Below are 21,969 nucleotides of genomic sequence, written 5' to 3' on the forward strand. Positions count from 1 at the left end.
TCAACTCTCCAAGTTACTCTTATTTTGCTATCTTTGATAGCAATATAAGTGAATGATCTTGTAAAATCAGAATCTAAGGATATTTACTACTCAACTTTAAATTTAATCTAACAAAATGTAAAGTGAATTTTCTGATGGATAAGAATAAGATATAAATACTTTATTTTGGATTTGGCTGTTCATATACTAGGAAAGTAAACACAAAAAGAGGGTAAATATTTGAATACCTGGTATGTGCAAACAACCAAAGGTTTCTATTTAACTAAAGCAAAAGAGGTAATTCTCCAGGACCTGACAGCAGACTTTCACTTGTCTGTCCATCACATTCAACTCCCTTTTAAATACTCTAGGCCTCTTAGGGGCATGTCCACACTGCAACTGGGAAGTGTGATTCCTAGCTCGGGTAAACAGACTTGTGCTAGCTCTGTTCAAGCTAGTACACTAAAAATAACAGTATGCTAGCTTGACATGTGGCATGGGTTGTGCCTCAGGCTAGTTGCCTGAGCTTGGACCTTGGGGTGGGAGGGGCCTTGAACTTGGGCTACTAGCCACAATGTCCACACTGATATTTTTAGCATGCTAGCTCAAGCAGATCTAGTGTGAGTCTGTCTACCTATGCTGGCAATCACACCTCACACCTGCAGTATAGATATACCCTTACTCTTTGCTTTCTTGACCTTCCTGTTCTCAGCACACTACTGTTTCAAGCTGCTAATTTATCTCATTTGAGCTATTCCATAGTTACTGCTTTCCTATCCTTTTGAAACTTTTTGCATTTAAAACTCCGATGTAAGTATCAGATTGACTTCAATGGGATGACTCTTGTTAGTAAAGGGTTGTGGAATCAGCCTCAGCTGATTTCAGCCCAGCGTGCAAATAGAATGCCCAGTGCCAGCACTAATGCATTTCTACCTCTTACCTGTTCTTTCCTGTGTCCCACTACTCTCTAGTAGTTCAATGTCTATTTTTCATATGTATCTACCTTTTTAACTATTTGATCAGCTCTAGTAGTAACCACAAGTTCTAATGGCTGTTCTGAGGCATATGAAATGAGTTTGTGGTCTAAGTCCAGTTCCTAGTTGTCCACAGTACAAAAGTCATGGTCATAATTGGCACTATTTTTATTACTGGTATAGTACTATTTATATCATGGTAGCATCCACAATGTGCTATGCTCTGTTCAAGCATAAAGTGTAATACACTATCTGCCTATATTCCCCGTCCTCTGCCCTGAAGGACTCATCATCCAGGAGACCTTTGTCATTTTCAACTGAGAGGCCAAACAATGAATGATATTAAAGATGAAATATTCTCTGTCCCTCATATGTAGTCTCTCTAAAACAGGGCAAAGGCACATAGATGATGCAGTTTGCATTGCAACTGCCAATGCTATTCCTCCAGCTAGTTGCTAGAGGGACTTCAGTCACTATGACACTCAGTCCTTCACCTTTCACCAGAAATGAATTCATGTTTGAAGCATGCAGGAGAGGTTGCCTGGCTGGTGTTAGTAACATCTGTATTTCCATGTCAATATAGATTTTTTTTTAAAGTGCCTTGGTTAGGCTTTTCAATGACAGGATTTGTTTTTTATTTTTTCCCCTCATTTGCATTATGCAATCATTGTGGATTCTTTAGGGAGCTTTGCTACCTTTCACTGAACAGGGCTGGTCGAGAAGATGCTGCGAAACCTACAGTTGCACAGGCCCCACAGGTCACGGAGACCCCAAAACTAGCACAGTGTTGGCTGCTGCAGTGCCATGTGATGTGAAATACCATATGAGACACTATGAGCTGGCAGAGTTCTCTAATTATGACAACTTGACTTTTCTAGATAATTAGAACATCTGCCTGTCAAGGTGCTGGCTGGGGAAAAATGTAGGAAACTTCCATCCATTATATTTTAACTCCCTCCACAAACAGACACATGAGTTGTGGATAAATTACTTATTCTCTCTTCTGACACCCCTCCTTCTCCACTGTACCCTGATTTGCATGATATAGGAGTTTGGGGTAGATGGAAGGAGAAAGTCACAGACTGAATCTTGCCTTTTACAGACACAACTTGATGTGAACTATTTCACTAATTGCAAGGGCCACAGATTTACCTCTACTTTAGCAAAGGGGCCTTTCTGCTGCCTATGATAAGTATGTGAAACCTAGTTTGGACTGAGATCTGCACCTGACTTAGGAGACAATATTCAGTGATTAAAAGAAATGAAATGTTACTTACAGTTTAACACCTACTTAAATTGGAGTATATCGGAGACCTTGGATACTTTCATCTGAGGGGCCAAAGAAACAATTTTGACACAGGGAAGTAACAGTGGCTCAAATTTTCAGTTTGCATAGTTTTTAATACTAAGGTACCTTGCTCGTGCCTGGTGTGAATGAGAATCTATACTAATCTACCATCCATCTGAAGTTTAGTCAGTCAACTATTGTAGCTAATGATTCATCAGGAAGTTGAAGGCTTTTAAGGTGACAGCAGGTAACTGTAGGGCAGAGAGTCTCTCTACTCCCGTGTTCCATTTAAAAAACAAGCTGGGAGCTCCCTGTTGCTGAGCCCCAGCAGCACAGCTGGACCCACTAGTGTTTCCCATGGGCTTCCAGTACAAGGAGGATTGGACGGATCAATGTAATCTCTGCAAAATACTGCTGTATTTGCAATGCCAAGGTGAGGTTGTCATGGGCAGGCTTTATGCTGTGCAATAAAATCAATGCATCAGCATCTTCTTACCCCATGAATCTTCTTCATCAATCCTGCTACAAAGAACATTTTTGACTCTTTTGTGCCCTCATCCCTGGTACTTCTCTTAGGGAGTGAGAAACCAGATCTTATCCTCATTGTTAAAAGGAAGGGAAGCCACAAAGAATTAGGAACTGTCAGAAATAAAAATAAAAGAGGCAAGAGAAACACTGTGAAATAATGAAAGCCAAGGACCCTCTGTTTAATGCACAGGGATTTTAAAACCTACCCTTGCCTACCTCCTGGTAAACCTCTTTGGGGACTAAAAGAACACAGAGATGTTTTGCCACCACAGCTGCTACAGTAAATGAAATGACTTTACTCTGGGGAGTAATACTAGGCAACAATCAAACAGCAACACAGCCTGAGCAAATCACTAGTCTCAACAGAGGAGTGGATTTCATGCATGCTAATATCACTCCCTTCACTCCCCTTTTCTCTCTACCACATAAACTTGACATCCATCTTCACACTTCCTTTCCTTTTGTTGTTAAAAGGGTTTTTTTTTTTCAGGTTAGGCAGAACTCCTGAATCACAGGTTGGGAGATCTTCAAAAATAATCTAAAAACACTATATAGGAAAACAAAACCAACCTCTAGGGTCTAGAGTAGTCCCAAAATGCATACAACTCATTTGAGACTGTACTGCTGTTAGAATGTAGATAAACTCCTGATCTTATAGACTAGAGAGCATCCATAGTTTCATTTATTTATACACAAAAATCTGAAAAGTTTGTTCTTTTTTCTAAATAGGATCCTGTGCTTTGTCTTGCAAAGTTATTTCCCACAAAATTATGGCTCAAACTATTCGGTGTGACACAAATCAAGGAAACAACATTTAAAAAAAAACCCTTCACAATATTTAAAAATTGTAGCGTATAGGGAACTAAAATGCATTTCTTACAAGGCAGTAAGTGAGGTGAGCAACAGCAACAAGGAAGTCGTTCTCTTATTAAGAAACTAATAAGGCAAATTAAAAGGAGAAGGGGGGTCTGGGTAAAAGACAGACCCTGCCAAATCTCAGTTTTTGGCTCCAGCCCCACAAATTGCACTACCTGAATGGAGAACAAGCCTAGCTTCTCCTGTTGGTACAAAGTGATTCACACCATGAGGCGTCTAAGTGCAACAGTGCTGCAAAAATGACAATCCACAACCCAGTTCCTGCTGGATTCTGCCAATTTTTAGCCCCTCTTCCCAACTTTTCTGCAGAACAAAAGAAGAAATGTAGACACCTCTCACATACAAAGAGGGGGAGAGAGAGAGATTCTGATACCCAGTGCATCTTGGTTCAATAGAACAACAGTTATCTCGATCCTGCCAGCTTTTGCGTATGCCACCCAAGTCCCATGGTTATCTATTTCCATTGCACCCGGCTCTGATATCCTTCTGAGCAATAGCACTGCAGAACTGAGCTCCAGCATCCCAGGTGGACCCCGTTAGATTCAATTACTGGATACAGATTTTTGCAACATTGCTATATCACAATACATTGGGATTGAGACTACTTTAGTGGAGTAAGAGAAACTGCATACCTATTAAGTTTAGACAATAAAATCAGAAGGGATGCAGGGGGAAAAAAAAGGTGGATCCAGCAGGTACTAGACTGTGTACAGGGGGAGGGAGTCAGATCTTTTAGGAGGAATAGTAGCAGCAACACTTATTCTCTCTTTTAGTGGTACAATTGGTAGGTTTGGGCCAAAAATTGGCAGGCTCCTGATGCCAGGTTTTTGCAATTCTGTTATATCAGGGCCTACATTTTTAAGGTGTAGTTTGGAATTGGGAGCCAGAAAGTGGGAGGATTTAGGTATTTGCAACAACTCTGGTTTTTTTTGGGAGGGGGAAATCTGGATTTTTGGGGGTTGAAATGGAATCTATATTCTTGTGTTCTATTTAGGGAATAGAACCAAAACGATTGAGGCCAAAAAAGCACCTGGAAACAGGTTTTTACAGCTTTGTTGTGTTGGGATTCATTACAGCCTGGATTTTATTAGTGAGCTTGTTCTTTAAGCACTAGATTGTTTTTTTGGACTGGTGGAGTGGTGTAACTGACTGGATGCGGGAGCCTCAGCTGTTACCTTTCCACTAGAAGGTGGAGTATTGTCAGATGAACCCCAGTCATTTCCAATCCCAGCTGCCTTAGCATCCTCCCTTTCCCCCAGCCCACCTTTCTCCTGGGACTGCGCCCCTTCCGCCCACGTGGCCCGCCACACACGCCAGCTAGAGGCTCCCCCCTCCGAGGAAGGGCTGAACAAAGCGCCTTGGGGGCAAACAACCAACCCTGGAGCCACGCGCCCGCCTCCCCACGCGGCTGCGGCTCCCCACGTCGTGCAAGGACTCCCGCCCCCACACATACAAACCCCTCCCCGGGTCCCTCTTACCAGCCAATCACGGGGGGGAATGGAGCGCGCGGCGGCTGCTAGCGGGCGGGCTGGAGCTCCGGCAGCTGGTGGAAGCGGGGAGGCGCCGAGCCCTCTCTCTAGCCTGTGCGCGGCCGGGGAGAGCGGCGCTTCCCGGGTCCGGTGAAGTCTCAGCGGCTCGCGCTCCCCCCGCCCCACTCGCTCTCCCCCCGCCCTTTGCACTTTCTTTGCGAGCCGCCCTCCTGGACAAAGTTTGATGGAGAATTTCGCACCGCGCTGGAAAGATGCCGGTGATGAAAGGATTGCTGGCCCCGCAGAACACCTTCCTCGACACCATCGCCACTCGCTTCGACGGCACGCGTGAGTCGGGGGCAGGCCGGAGCGTGGTGGCCCCTTCCCAGCCTTGCAGCGGAGCCGGAGGGGCTGCCGGGGAGAAAGAGGCAGAGCTGGATGTGGGTCCGGCATTGCATGCACCCATCTCCCCTCGTTACGGCTGTGCGGCTTAGCAGCGGGCGGCAGGGTGGTGCTCAGCCCCTGGGAGGTGTCCCTGGTGTGCTGGGTGTCGGCTGGGGCAGCGCGCCCGTTACCAGGACACCGGGGTGCGCTTGGCGCCTCTTCGGGAACTTGCAGGGTTATTCCCGGACTGCGGTCCAGGTCGCTCCGAGCTGTTCTCTGCATGGAAGTTGTAGGCTCAGGCTGCTGCTTCCCGGGGCTTTCTGCTCCTCTCAGCTGCCCTCGTGCTGGCTGCGTGGTACAGTGCAGCGGGTGCAGCCCCCCCTGAGAGTAGAGAGCGAGAAGAGATGCAGGCTTCAGACTCGGGACTTGGCTTTGAAAGTCTTTTTTAAAAATCTCTTTGACAAGATTTAAGCTTTTAATCGGGTTTTTGTGTTGGGCAGACAGCTGGGCAGGGGATTGTTGAATGAATGTCTGCGGCGGTTTAATGAATGGGTTTGGTATCGGAATTGTCATTTCAGGACCCTGGACAGGTCCCGCTCCTCTTCCTTTGCGCGTCACTTGCCTTCCAGCTGTTTTGACTTAGTCTTACCATTTGCCCCCAATTTCCTGCCCCCTTCCCTCCCCCCCGGCTCTTCCTGCTGCTCGAGTCAAGCCCTGCTCGGCGGTTCCCTTGCGATGTGCTGTATCAATATGAGGAGTTTGTTCAGGTGCGGAGAAATAATTGGCGATTGGAGGCTCTAGGCTGTTGTTTAGGGGCTCCCTGTACCTGATGAGATGTTTGTAGTTTAAACACACAACTACTACGGGAGAGAGAACTTTTCGCCAGCGTAAATCTTTTTTCTTGGGGGTGGGGGGAAATCTGAAACGACTCAAATCTTTAAACTCGTTTAACTTAGTTTTTCATCTTCTGTCAAACATTTTGATGTTTATATACTTTTAATCTTGTATCTGTTGGCATATTTTATTACTATTTTGGTGTTAGTGTGAGATGAAAGAACTGAGCTCAATTGCTATATCAATAAACTTGTACAATCTCACGACACATAGTCACACAAATAACTGCACGGTAACAAAATCACGATATAACTGTCTCGCTAGTCTGAGGGTAGCTTAAAAACAAGCCTTGATTAAAGGCTGCTTTAAATCTATATTCCATTATAAAGTAACTCTTAAAGTAGCTGTGCCTTGTAGACACTAACAAAATAGATCTAGCTCTTCATCACAGTCTTCCAGATCTCCCCCCCACTTTTTTTTTTCAGTTAGAGAGTTTACAATCAACTATCCAGGTGTTGTTTATTGGAGGTTAATTCTTGCAGATTTAATGTTGTAAGGTTTTTGTATGATACTGTCACTTGATTAAAAAAAATAATTCCCTCTGCTGTCTGCTTAGAAACTCCCTACAGTGACTTTCAGTTCAAAGGACTGAATGCAGTATGTGGAGAATCTACTAAAAAACAACTTTGGAGATCATTTATTTTGGCAGGTTCAAATTGGCTAAACTCCCTACTAGTGATATAAACGTTTTAATTATTTAAACATTACTATAAGAATTTTATTGTCTGTGTTAAGAATGCCACCTTAGTGTTTGAGATGTTAATTAGGTTACTTGAATCTTAAGACTAAACACAATTTCTCATTAATTTATGCAGATTAAAAGAATTGCTGCTTAAATTTAGCTGTTCTGTTCAATCCTTTATCCTTTCTAGCAGCAACATGTAAAACAAAAGCATTCAAAGACATATATATGACACTTATTTGAGTTTTTAAGAGGTTAAGTTTTGTATGAGAGACCTGAAGAAGAGCTGCGTATATAGCTCCAAAGCTTGTCTTTCTTGCTAACTGAAGTTGGTCCAATAAAAGAGATTACCTCACCCTCCTTGTCTTGCTAATGTTTTTGGAAGGCTTTTAATAAATACATTATGTGAAGTATGACATCTTTGTGAATACATTCTGAAGTTATTGAAGGGGGAAAAAAATCTACGCGAGTAACTTATTTTAAAATAAGAAACTTTCATGCATAGTAATACACTTGCACAAAGTAATGGGAAACATTTTCTTGATGTCTCTTTTGAGGAAAATACCCCTTGGTTTCAGTGGAAGTTTTACCTTTTAAGCAGGACTTTGGAATTTGGCTTCAATACCTGATGAACAGGCATTATTTAGAAGACATTACCATGGACAAATAAATTTCTGCCTTTAAATGCTCCCAGAAATTAACAACAGATAGTACGATTCTCCACATGTAGTCCCATCCCAGTCAGTCCCACTCAGTAATACATAGTGAATGATAAGACTATCTGGTGTAAAGGGGACAGCATCTGGCTCTTTATTTACAGATCAGTAATTCTCAACTTTTCCAGAATACTGTACCCCTTTCAAGAGCCTGATTTGTCTTGCATACCCCAAGGTTCACCTCACTTAAAAATTACTTAATTTTAAAATCAGACATAAAAAATACAAAAGTGTCAAGGCCGTAATATTACTGAAAAATTGCTTACTTTCTCCTTTTGTCTGCATACAATTTTAGTTTGTGCTGATTTTGCTAGTGCATTTTATGTAGCCTGTTGTAAAATGAGCCAAATAAATAGATGAGTTGATGTACTCCCTGGAAGATCTCTGCATACATCCAGGGGTACACGCACCACTGGTTGAGAACCACTGAGGTAGATAATGCATGTTTATATTTATTAATTGAAACAAATAACACAAGTTATTAAACTATATCTTTCCCTGAAGAATGATAATATAGATCAAGTGCACAACATGATACAATTTTAAATCTTCAAAAGTAGTTTTTTCACTTTGATTTGATATAATCTAGTTGTCTTTTTTTAAATCTAAAATTAATTTGCAAAGTACTTATTCCTGTGGTGGTTTAACAAGATTTTTTTTCATGGGGGGGAGGGAAATGCTGTTTTGTAAAGTCTAGTGCAAGCTCTGGGCCCAAATCTGCAAACTCTTAAGCAAGTGAGTAAGATTACTCACCTAAGCAGTGTAGTAATAGCAATGATACTGCTAGATTAAGACAAGTTACTCAATGTATAACTCTTCATGGGATCAGGCCCTTTGTGTCTTTTAAATATGATTATATATTTTATTTTGGGATTGACATTCAATATTTAACACAGAATGTTACATAAACTATTTTAATTTCAGAGATGATGATATTCTGTTATTTTTTCTGCATGTTTTGTTACAGTAATGATGTCTGTCGTTAACAGACCTCCTTTTATTTTAAGCCTTTGGGAAGGATATATTTTTGTTGTCATCAATGATAGACTAATCCACCAATGCATCTTTAATCCAGAGGAGAATTAATTCTAATTCTGGGCAACAGTGCAGAAAAAGATTCCAGAAAACACTGGAAAATATGCTTCACTTCACATAGAATTTAATGAATGAGTTTTCATCATAATATTTCTCTTGGTTTTAATGTTGTGCCAACTTGCCCATATCATGAAAAACACTGTGGGGGGAAAAAACAGAGAATCTAGAACATTTGCACCCTCAAACATCAATGTTTTATTATGTACTTTAGATAATCAGAACTTTCATGGTCATCATAACTAGTTGTATTATAACATCTTTGTTAGACTGAAATATAGACAATGATCATCAAACTATCGAATATGTCAGTCACAGGGAGTCAGGGCACTACAGGAATTGCTCCATCCCTAACACCACATTTATGCCCAAAGGCAGACCCCTTTCTCACATACAAAGCAAGGCTTGCACAGCTGGAGAAATAGGCTGCACCCCTTAAGGCATGTAGTAGCAGGCATGCTCCCTCTGCATTCTGGAAACCTCCTGATGTTTCCCATGTGGTACTGTCCCTTCATATTGCCACTGCCTTGAGGCTGTGCCTAGTGGGCACACACACACTGCCATGTTAGGTCAGACCAATGATCCATCTAGTCTAGTATCCTCTCTTCTGACAGTGGCCAATACCAGGTGCTTCAGAGGCAATGAACAGAACAGGTAATCATCAAGTGATCCATCCTGTCACCCATTCCCAGCTTTGGCAAACGGAGGTTAGGGATGCTTCAGAGCATGGTTTTGTATGTCTCCCTGTTCTGGCTAATAGCCACTGATGGACCTGTCCTCCATGAACTTATCTAGTCCTTTTTTGAACCCTGTTCAAAACCCACAATTTGAACCCCACAATCTAGTAAAGCTCTCAGGAATTTCTCCACAAAACACTTTAAATTGGAAAATTCTGATGCATCAAAACTGAAACTTTTTGTGTGAAAGAGGAGGTTAGTTTTGACAAATGTTTTTAGAAAAAAAAGTTGAAAAAGAAAGCCTTGATATTTCCAAAACCTGTAACTTTGATACTTTCAATAAGAAAAAATCCAGTTTTCTGGTTCAAAATCTTTCAAATTTTGAATTTTAAGCTCATTATAGTTTATTTTTTAGTAATAAATGGTTGACATCAAAACAAAACACTTAGATTTTCTTCAGATTTTATCTCTTTGAACTTTTTTCAGTTTTTTTATTTTATTTTTTTTGTCCTGTCTGGGACAGGATTTCCCCCCATTTCAATTTTTTACAGATTTCGAAAACTGTTTCCCAGAAGCTCTACAATCTAGACTGTATACTAGAAAAAATTTCCACCTCAGAGCCTGATGTTGCTGCTGTTTCTGTTGTAGATTCTTACACTACTTTCCTGTGGAGCAAGGTTAAACTACATTTTAGTAAATGGACATGCCTAACTAAATTGTGCAGAAAACACACTATTTCTGAGTGAGATTTTACTCCCTAAAAATAAAATAAATTAATGGAGATACCCTATCTCCTAGAACTGGAAGGGACCAGTCCAGGTCATCAAGTCCAGCCCCCTGCCTTCACTAGCAGGACCAAGTACTGATTTTACCCCAGATCCCTAAGTGGCCCCCCGTTAAGGATTGAACTCACAACCTTGGGTTTAGCAGGCCAATGCTCAAACCACTGAGCTTTCCCTCCCTAATACCTCTCTAAAGATGAAAATCTGGAATTTTATAGTTGTTTTTCAGTGCTTTCTGTACCAAATGTTCTCAAATTCCAAATTAAATATGTTTTTCCCCTGATTGCTAGCCCTGTAAACTGAATCTAGGATTTAAGTCAAGCTTGCTTACTGTTAACTGATAATGACCTCTTTGTAGGAGAACTTACACCTTCAGTTACACTGTTTTCCACTTACAACTAGATTGACACACATGCAGATTCATTATTGTCAACATGTTGGTAAACAAAAAAGAAAATGCTCCAGCTCTTAGGTTTCGAATCGCTAGCAGGAAAAAAAAAAAGCAGTAAAACATTTTTTTCACTGAATGTAGAGAATGAGGCTACTATGTGTATTATTTTTTACAAATCTTATGTGCAACTCAAGTTGTTTGATATTAACTTGCTTGACTGACAGGAGTTAAATCAAAAAAGGCTGTTAAGGGAGAAACCCACAGGAAATGAAACTATGGCAGATATAAGAATCTTTGAGGAAAGGTGGCTGGACCATCAATGGGGAAGAAACTACCTGTCTGGCTCTGTGCAGACTAGAATGGTTTACTGTTCTCAACCCTAAAACTTGTTATCAAAGAGGATCTAAACCCTCGAAGATTTTAGAAGGGGCTGCCTAGTCATTTGCCAGCCTGTCACCTATTCACTCACAAAGTTGTATGAAGTGAGGTAGAAAATGCAGCTGGGGCAGTCTGTTTCTCCCTGATAGATATAGGGTTAGCTGAGCTGAGGGGAACTTACAAAGGTGTAAATCATATCCACGTGTATAGGCTTTTTAGTGTGTTAACCCATTTTCCTAAATGCTTTCTACTTTTGAGGAATTAATAAATGATGCTTTTTTTTGATGATGCTCTTTCTGTGTCACTGCAAAGTATACTGTTAGAGGCTCCTCAGGGAAAAATATTGTGTACCAAAGTTGAGTTGAGCTTGTCATTAACATGGCAGGAAGCCAGGTCTGTCAGTGTAGGAGTGCCCCTGAGAGGGACTAAAAGGGGTCTATGCCACAGTTCACCCTGTAGCCATGATGTGAAAATAAATACACGATTTTGAATATAGTGAAGAGGCCAGATCTTGGCCCCAAGTCTGGCTCCTTGTGCTACTCTGGCACTGATAGCTGAGGTGCCAACTTAACCAGCTACCTGTGCATCCTCACAGAGCAGGTGAGTTGCTTGATGTTATAGGGTTGCTTTGTCTGGGTGCTGTTGCCAGCAAACATAACTTCGACCAACCCTTAGTCTGACCTAAGCTGTTGCCTGGATGCTTCAGGATCAAAAGCGTGTAAAGGTGACTTAAGGCTAGGGTGACAAGATGTCCCACTTTTAAAGGGACAGTCCTATTTTTGGGGACTTTTTCTTATATAGGTGCCTATTACCCTCATCCTGTTTTTTCACAGTTGTTATTTGGTCACCCTACTTAAAGCCACCTTTGCTCCCTAGTTGCTGAGCTGCACCAGCTACAGAAGGGCTAGTCCTGAAGATTTGGTGCAAGAAACATATCTGTTAGATAAAAATCACGCCTTTTTATGTGTTGCCTTTCAGAATAGAGCTGTGCTTTAAAGAAGGCTCTTTCATTTAGAATTGGATTCTGAGGTGATTTTTCGTCATAAAATATTTATTTGAATTAAGTTAATTTTTTTGTCTTGTTTTGTGTGAGATGAATTAATTTAGGAGTGGAGGAGAGTCATTCATCAACTGACTAATTTTGCAGAATTGTATAATTTATATATTTGGGGCCCAGTCCTCAGCAGTGACCAGGTGACACCACACAATTGAAAGGGTGCCAAAGTGGCTCTAAGGTGGTGTCTCAGTCCAGGGGTATCCCTTCTTTGATCAGGTTCGCTGGTAGAAGTTACAGCAGCCTCCTGCTCCAGGGGCCAATGACCTCAAGAGGTTATCATGGCAGTTGGGGATGATCAGTGTGTATAGAAGATCCAGCCTTGCTCACTTTCTTCTCAGCAATGTGGGGGTAAGGGTGGTGCATGAGTTGCCACGACCGAGGAGTCTTCATCATACAGTCAGGTAAAATGACTTCAGGACAGCTTTCCACTAATGGAGCTGTCCTACTACAGAAGAGGATCTGAACTATAGTTCTTTGCACTTCTAAAGCATCTCTTAAAGTTTTACAAACAATAACAAATGAAACCTCGCAGCATCACACAGAGGAGGTAAATAATATTGTCCCTATTTAACAGGTAATTGGAGAAGAAAAGCAATATGAGTAACATTTTGTAAAAAGTGAGTGGGAGAGCTCAGACTAAAAGATTCCTAACTCCCAGTTCTGTACTCTGATCGTTAGTCAACACTAGCATAAGAATGCCCGTGCTGGGTCAGACCAGTGGTCCATCTAGCCCAGTATCCTGTCTTCTGACAGTGACCAATGCCAGATGCTTCAGAGAGAATGAAAAGAACAGAGCAATTATCAAGTGATCTATTCCCTGTCATCCAGTCCTGGCTTCTGGAAGTCAGACTTAGGCAGGGGGTTGTGTCCCTGACCATCTTGACTAATAGCCATTGATGAATCCTCTATGAGGTTTTCTTAATTCTTTCTTGACCCCAGTTATATTTTTGGTATTCAAAACATCCCCTGGCAATGAGTTCCACAGGTTGACTGTGCATTGTGTGAGGAAATACTTTCTTATGTTGGTTTTATACCTATTGCCTATTAATGTAATTGCATGACCCTTGGTTCTTGTGTTATATGAAGGGGTCTTTCTTGAGTGGCAACGGCTAATTTAAACTCCATTTTGTATGTATAGTTGGGATTGGTTCCCAATACGCATTACTTTGCATTTATCAACACTGAATTAAATCTGCCTTTTTGTTGCCCAGTCACCCACTTTTGTGAGATCCCTTTGTAACTCTTCATGGTCTGTTTTGGACTTATCTTTAGTAGTTTTGTATCATCTGCAAACTGTCACTGTTCACCCCTTTTCCAAATCATTTATGAACATGTTGAAGAGCACTGGTCCCAGTTCAGGTCCTTGTGGGACCCCACTACTTACCGCTCTCCATTTGGAAAACTGACCATTTATTCCTACCCTTTATTTCCTATCTTCTAACTAGTTACTGATCCATGAGAGGACCTTCCCTCTTAGGCAAGATAAGCAGTAATGGGATAAGAGCCTTTGGTGAGGGATCTTGTCAAAGGCTTTCTGAAAGTCCAAGTACACTGTATCAACTGGATCACCTTTTTCCACATGCTTGTTTACTCCCTCAAGGAACTCTAATAGATTGGTGAGGCATGATTTCCCTTTACAAAAGCAGTGTTAACTCTTCCCCTCCAAAATCATGTTCTATTTATCTGATAATTCTGTTCTTTACTTTAGTTTCAACCAATTTGTTTGGTATTGAAGTTAGGCTTATTCACCTGTAATTGCCAGGATCACCTCTGGAGTTTTTTGTTAAATTGGGCATTGCATTAGCTATCCTCCAGTTGTCTAATACGGAGGCTGATTTAAGTGATAGGTTATATATCACAGGAAGAGTTCTAAAATTTTGTATCTAAGTTCCTTCAGAATTCTTGGGTGTATACCATCTGGTCCTATTGATTTATTACTGTTTAGTTTATCAACTTGGTCTAAAACCTCCCCTACTGACACACAAATCTGGGACAGTTCCTCAGATTTGGCACTTAAATGGCTTCGGTTTGGGAATCTCCTTCATATCCTCTGCAACAAAGACTGATACCAAAAATTAATTTAGGCCTTATCTACACTACAGAATTTTGTTGATGACAAAAGTTATATAGACACTCTCAAAGTGCTATAATTCAAATCAATGTTGCATGTTGATACCTGCTTCCTCTGTCAGCAGAGCACACCCACAGTTGGGGCCCTATCATCAGCAGTGTGACCAAGGCTCTGTGGGTACCTATTCCAAAGTGCAGCTCAAAACCTTCTGCCGCTAGTTCTTGTGGGAAGGCAGAGCAGATCGCTGCACATCTTGGGACCAGGATGAATGTTCCAAGATTCATTGTTTTCCATCTCAGCATTCCATAGGCTTCTGGCTTTCTTTCACAGCATTTTTTCAAGGCCCTTGTGTGCTGTGCATGCTGGCATCTTTGTGTGAAGGGATGGATCCCACACTGCTTTCTTATTCTCTGATAACTGTCATTAAAATATCATGAATGCCCTGCAGTTAATCATGAAGTTCCTAACTGAACAAGACTCCCAGATACCTGATGTGGTGTGTGATATGGATAGGAGCAACCTGGATTTCTTTTGACATTCATGGAACAGCTACATATGGTGGACTGTCACCTTTGGGCTCTGGAAACAAGCTTTGAATGGTGGGAGGATTGTATTGTCAAGCAGGTCTGAGATGACAAGCAGTGGCTACAGAACTTTCAGATGTGGAAAGCCACCTTCCTGGAACTGTGTGCGGAGCTTGCCCCTGCACTGCGGTGCAAGGACACAAGAATGAGACCTGACTTATCAGTAGAGAAACCCATGACAATCATAGTATGGAAGCTGGCGACTGGTCAGTCACAAATCAGTTTGGAGTCGGGAAATTGACCCTTGGGGGTGTGTTAATACAAGTGTGCAGGGCAGTTAATCACACCCTGCTATGAAGGACTGTGACTCTGGAGAATGTGTGTGAAATAGTGGATGGCTTTGCAGAACAGGTTTCTCTAACTGGGGAGGGGTGCTAGATGTACACAGATTCCAATTCTGGCACCAGACCACTTTGCGATGGAGTACATCAATAGAAAGGGTGTTGCAGGTGCTTATGGATGACTACGGGTGTATCACTGACATCAATGTGGGGTGGTGTGGGAAGGTGCATAACGCACACATCTTTAGAAACACCAGCCTATATAGAAAGCTGCAAGCAGGGACTTTCTTTCCAGACCAGAAGTTTACAGTAGGGGATGTTGAAATGCCCATTGTGATCCTGGGAGATCCAGCATACCCTTACAGCGATGGCTCATTAAATCTTACACAGGAAACCTGTATAGCAGTAAGGAGTGGTTCAGCAACACATTGAGTAGTTGCCAGATGATGGTGGAATGTGGCTTTGGCAAATTAAAGGCATGCTGGCGGTGCCTTTATGGCAGATTAGATCTTAATGAGGATAATATGCATGGTGATAGGCATGTGTTGTACATTGCATAATATTTGTGAAGCTAAGGATGGAAGGTTTGCTCAGGGGTGGAGTGCTGAGACAGCTAGCTACCAGGGCTATTAGGGGGGCCCAGAAGAGGGCAGTTTTAATCAGGGAGGTTTTGAGGCAACACTTTGAAAATGAGAACTAGTAATGTATATATCTGTGATTAGATGTAATGTAACATTGCAGTACTTGTTTTCCTGGGAAGCAATTGTGAAATTTGGGGACTTAAATTCCAGTAAGCAAATGATGAAACTGCCTGTGTATGTCTTGATAGTGCCTGCTATCTCAATTTGTAGGACAAAAATAAAAATTAGTTATTCAAAAACTTTGCTTTTATTGCACAAAAAACAACGCATGCATACATGAGCATGCTTGGTGGGAAAGGAGGTATCAGGGAAGGGCAGACTTTCAGAGCGGTGTAGTTCCAGCTGTCATTTTGCAAGTTGTCTATGGGGGTGGAGTGAATGGGAAATCGAGGAGTCTGGGAAATCAGAAAGGAATGTGCGGGTGGAGTGGTGGGGAGGGTGGCTCACAGAAAAAAGTTCTGAATGTGCTGCTGGGAGAGTGGGCATGCATCTGCTCAGTCTACCTCATTTTTAAGGACTTTAGCATCTGCGTTCGCTCCTTCATTACTTCAGTCATCCACACAGTAGCATCCTCAATGAACTCCTGATTTTCTTTTCTGTCCTGTTTTTTGGCTTCCCTTCACTCTCTGCATTGAAAAACTGCAGTATATCCTGGAACGTGTCTTCTTTGCTCCATCTCAGGCACTTTTCTTATCTGGGGAGATGCTTGGCCGGTGTGCAGGCCACATCTGCAGAATCATAAGAAATAATGCACAGAAACATGATTGTTTAAGCTTCAATGCTGCACATAAACTAATCACTCTCTCACTGACCTTTCGCAGGCACACATCTCAGTGAACACTGAAAGCGTGGTGTCTTGGGGAAGGAGGCACTCTACATAGGGGGGAAAAAAGCACTCTGGAAGGGTTGTGGTGCAGCCAACTAGGGGAAAAAAATTCTAAATTCTCCCACACTTTTCCAGAGGCAGGGGTCATGGTAGCAGGTATCTCACTCCTGAGGGTAAGCAGGAAAGCAAGGGCACATCTACTACATGCTTGTGGCTTCTGCCCTGGTCCCTACGCTGCTCGCCTGTGTGCTGTTTTGATCCCTGCACAAGTGATTGTCGAATGGTGTGGGAAAGCTTCCTGCAACGGGGGAAGGAACAAAGCAGCTCTGTCAAGGAACAGATTGCAGAATATCTCCAGGAAAGTTTCCTAGACATCTGTGGAGGATTCCTGTGAGATCATGGGCATGCATGGCGAAACAGGGTGTTGATATTGATTAGCTGCACAGGGAAATGTCTGGCACACAGAAATACGGCTAGCCTTGTATACTTCTAGACCCTGAACCCACCTCCACACTACACAGACGACTTACCAGGCATCTCCTCTCCTGCTTCTTGCTCACCAGAGAGCAACTGCTGAGACTGGCTAGACCCCTCTGGAGTGGTAAACAGATCCTGGCTGTCTGCACCGCTGAGCAACCCTGCTCTGGGCTCCACATCATCATCTAACAACCCGAAAGGGCAAAGTCCTTGATGAAGAGGAAAGTCCTCTTTCCACCACCTCCAGGCCTGCTGAAGTATCCATGGGGCTCTTGGTGGTGTAGGTGGGGTCGTCACTGAGGATCGTTTCCAGCTCCTTATGGAACCAGTAGGTCTTGGATGCAGCACCCAAGTGACGGTTTGCCTCCATCATCGTATGGTACACCTGCCTCGGCTTCTTTATGTTCGCTCTGCACTGCACTGTGTCCTGGTCATACCCCTTTTCACAGAAGCCTCGAGAAATCTGTTAAAATTCCTATGGTTGAAGCCCAGCTGGGACTGTACAGCTGCCTCCTCCCCAAATACTGAGCAGATCCCAGGAGCTCTGCCGTGGTCCAAATGGGAGAGCATTTGCTTCATGAAGCCGCCGTGGTCACCTGGGAAGATGCAATGAGTCCTCTCCACACTGAGCAAACAGGAAATGGAATTTCAAAAATTTCCCTGGGCTTTAAAAGGGGAGGTTGTTTACCTGACTGCAGGGCAATAGAGTTCAAACTGCTAACCAGAGCGGTCAGGGTGGGCATTGTGGGACACCTCCTGGAGGCCAATTAAAGCATTAAAATCAAGCACAGTATTTGCACTGGCACTTTGTTGACAAAACTTTTGCACAAAGAGCCTCGCGTCTCTCATTGGAGTGGTTTTATTTTGCTGCCAAAATGCCATTTTTGCTGCCAAAAGTCACATCGTAGTGTGTATGCATCTACTGTTCTGTTGACCAGAAGCTGCCTTTTGGTGACACAACTCTGCAGTGTAGCCAAAGCCTTAATTTCTCCACAATAGTCTTGTCATTCTCAAATGGTCTTTTAGCACCTTGATTGTTCAGTGGCCCCACTGATTATTTGGCAGGCTTTTGGCTTCCGATGTACTTAATTTTTACTGTTAGTTTTTTGTGTCTTTTGCTAGTTGTTGTTCTTCAAATCCTTTTTTGGCCTGACTAATTTTACCTTTACACTTGACTTGCCAGAGTTAATACTCCTTTCTGTTTTCCTAAACAGGATTTGACTTCCAGTTTTTAAAGGATGAGTTTTTGCTTCTACCTACGTCTTTTACTATGTGTAGCCATGGTGGAATTTTTGTTGATCCGGACTGTTTGTTAGAGGATCAAACTAAATGTATACTCAGGGTTTTTTAAATAGCTTCCAGGCATTTCACTCTTGTGACTGTTCCTTTTAACTGCTGTTTAAATAGCTTCCTCATTTTTGTGTCGTTTCCCTTTTTGAAGTTAAATGCTGCTGCAATGGGCACTCCCCCCCCCCCAAGGATGTTTAAATTTAATTACATTATGGTTGCTATTACTGAGTGTTTCAGCTATATTTCATCTCTCAGACCAGATCCAGTGCTCCACTCTAGGATGAAATCAAGAACTGCCTGTCCTCTTGCGGGTTCAGGAGTAGCTACTACACGAAGCAGTCATTAATGGAGTCTAGAAATTTTATCTCTGCATTCCATCCTGATGTGACAAATACCCAGTCAATATGGAGCTAGTTGAAATCCCCCATTATTATTGGGTTTTCCATTCAAAATAACTAGCATTTCACAATCACTGCCGCCATCCTGGTCTGGCTATTCTCTTATTATTCAAGCCTGGAATTTCTGTCTGTAGTGATTCTATGGCACAGTTTGAGTCACTTAAGATTTTTTACTATAGTTGACTCTATGCTTTTTTTCCACTTATAGTGCTACCCCCAACCAGAGCATGTCATTCCTATATATTTTGTATCCTAGTATTACTGTGGGCCATTGACTATCATTCCATCAAGTTCCTGTGATGCCTTTTTATATCAGTATCTCCATTTAATACCAGACATTCAAGTTCACCCATCTTAGTATTTAGACTTCTTGCATTTGTATACAAGCACTTGTAAGACTTGTCAATATTTAATTGTCTTCCTTAATGTGATATGATTGAATAGTACCCTTGTTCATTTAACTGTTTCTCTTCAGTTCCTATCTGTAATTAATCAACTTCAGATTCTCTCCTCTTTACTAGTATATGGAGTATTCTCTTTAATCCTCTTCTAAGGGATGTGAGTGTTCAAATCATGTGCTCCTCCGGCACCTGTTCACTTTCCCTGAGTCCTTAGTTTGTTTTTTTTAAAAAACTGTTTCTTGTATGTTTTAAGTTTACTGTACCTTATTCAGTTGATCACAGTAGGAACTCTCTATGTAAATATTCTAAATCTAATAGAATGATGAGAGTTCTTTACTACTCATAATGGTTGTGCTGTAGAAGAATAAAGAATTGTCACATTTTATTCCTGATACAAGTTCACTGAAGTAAATGGAGTTACTGTAGAGGTGGAGCTACTCCATCATTTGCTTTGGAAGCTCTGGAGCAGATTTAAAAATTAGACTCTTTTAACCTAACTTTTTGCTGTGAGTACTTGTAGTAATTTGATAAATCTCATTCCTTTCACATGCAAAGCAGATGTGCTTAGGGTACTGACCAACATAACAAAATGATTACAATATGATAACAGCATAGTGCCTTCAGTACACACACAAAAAAATCCGTCTGTGTGAGGCTGTGTTGTGCAATTATAACTAATCTGAGGCTGAGAGCCTAATTTAAGTGTGCCCTGCTTTCATTTGCAGTACAGCACTACCTTGCCCTGCTGCTGAAAAAGAAAAGGGATGGAGGGGAAGAGAAGTCAAATTAAAATCTCCCTCTATAAATCTCAAAGCTTACTCTCAAACTTCAGACTGGAAAAACTTCCCTGATAGAAGGAAATTTCTGTTTTGTGGAGCTTCTCTGTGCCAAGAAACCATTGGCTGCTTTTGTGTTCCAGGACCTTGTAATATGACTCAAGGGCTTTAGAACAGCTGTTATACTTAAACTAGTATGTTCAGAGATGCCATTGAATATCCCTTGAACACTCCTAAAACTTTAATCTAGCCTGTCAATCACTACACAGAGAGTTAAAACAGATTGCGGTGTGGGAAAACTCCCTGTCTTCTTTTGTTGATCTTACACTCAGGGCTGGTATTTTTAACAAAAATCTAGTGTCCTGTGATATTGCAATGAAATATGCCTTCCAAAATCTGGCTGATAGTAAGTTTCTGCAAGCTGTCTGTCCTATTTTTAGTGGCTGTTCAGCACTGGATTTAAGGAATCCTTAGGTCCTTTTACGAGAGTGCCCCCCATAAAGTTTTTAAGAAGGGCTAGCTATCTGTCTTTAAAATGCTATTAAATAGAGAAGTTTTGAAGGATTTTCCAGGAATGTTCTCCATCTGACATTGTAAGAATAATAATAGTTCACAATAATCCCCAGGGTATAATTTGAATAGCCGTCTCCTTACTGGAACCACTATTTCTTTTTTTATTAACACAAACTGAATCTGATAGGCATATATTTTATACAAAGGAAGAAAACAACAGATAATAGGGAATGTCAAAAGTGTTGCCTTCATATTATACAACTTCCGGGTAAATTTCTCTCCAGTGGGATAAAAAGGCATAACTATTTCTATCGCTTTTGTTTCTCTTCGTCCTATAGTTTTCATTAAATTTCTTAGGTTCCTCTGAGGAAAAACTACTATCTGTGTTAATACAAAATGCCATAAAAACCCTGGTTCTTGGTCATTTTTTCCTAACTTTTTTCTTCATCATGGCAAATCCCAAAGGATGTGGCCTTTTCAAGTGAGCTCCATCTGGATTGAGCTTCGGCAAGGTGCTTAAGATGGTCTGATTGTATCTTCAGTTTGTCAGTCACTGGCAATCTTGTCACATCGTTAAAGGTTTTGGTGCCCATGTGATCGTCGGATGTGTAGGAAAATTGTTTGATGTACACACTTCAGAATTCATTGACCTTTCCTTTTTTATATGTCCATACCAAGAAAGCTGCAGAAACTAAGCCCCTGCTGATAGAGGTGCTTGCTGTGTTCAGCTTCAAATTGCTTCATTTCTGATCTTCTCCTGCCACTTGGTAGGGAGCAGCTAATGGAGAAGATGAGAACTGAAAATGTCAATGCAGTTTTCTTCAGCATTCCTTAGTGCCCATGTTTCACTTACATGCAACAGAGTTGGATAACTGGTTCTATAGATCCTCAGCTTTGTAGGAAGCTTGATGTCACAACATCCATATGGAGGCCGCTGAAGGGCCTGATACATAGCTGCAGCTACTGCTATACCAGCGTTCATATCTTTCAAGAATTTTCCAGCACAGTGTATTTGTTGCCCAAATATTTGTTGGCTACAACCTGCTGAATATCCCATCTGGACAGGTTAATACTGATCTGGTTGTAATCTGGAGCTGGAGGCAGTTTGATGGCAATGGCCAGGGCCTTTGTTTTATCAGGATTAATCACCAGATCAATGCATGCCACTTCTTGACCAACCAGATTGGCTATCAGCTGCAGTGATTCACCAAACTGAGCCAACCATAAAATGACAAACAGAATGGTTTTCAGCTGAATGTTGCTGATAGCTGCCTTGTCAAGTAATCCTTCACCCAAACCATGCCAATATTCATGGTGACAGGTCACAGTCTTGCTAAACTACCATGGAGATAGGAAAACACGCTTTGTATTTGCCATTGACTCAACCACAGCTTTTAGTTCCATTGTAAAGATTTTCTGTCAATGACACTATTGTCCTATGGATGCCAAGATGCTTCATCAGATCGCACAAACTTGCTGAATGCACTGATGGAAGTCTATAAAAGTGCTGTGCGCAGCTTATTAAATCCAGCCATCTTCTCCAA

The 21,969-nt window shown here is 41.8% G+C and overlaps 1 protein-coding gene across 1 annotated transcript in view; it reads left to right on the top strand.

The window, feature by feature from the left end:
* Positions 1-5,386: 5,386 nt before the first annotated feature.
* KCNH8 (potassium voltage-gated channel subfamily H member 8) overlaps positions 5,387-21,969 on the top strand; it is a 375,624-nt gene continuing 359,041 nt past the window's right edge. The window contains exon 1 of the mRNA XM_075062450.1: positions 5,387-5,462. Coding sequence (XP_074918551.1) covers positions 5,387-5,462 — 76 coding nt within the window. The remainder of the gene's footprint in view (positions 5,463-21,969) is intronic.

Source organism: Chelonoidis abingdonii, chromosome 2 (assembly GCF_003597395.2).
Source record: "Chelonoidis abingdonii isolate Lonesome George chromosome 2, CheloAbing_2.0, whole genome shotgun sequence".
Classification (NCBI taxonomy): Eukaryota; Metazoa; Chordata; order Testudines; family Testudinidae; genus Chelonoidis; species Chelonoidis abingdonii.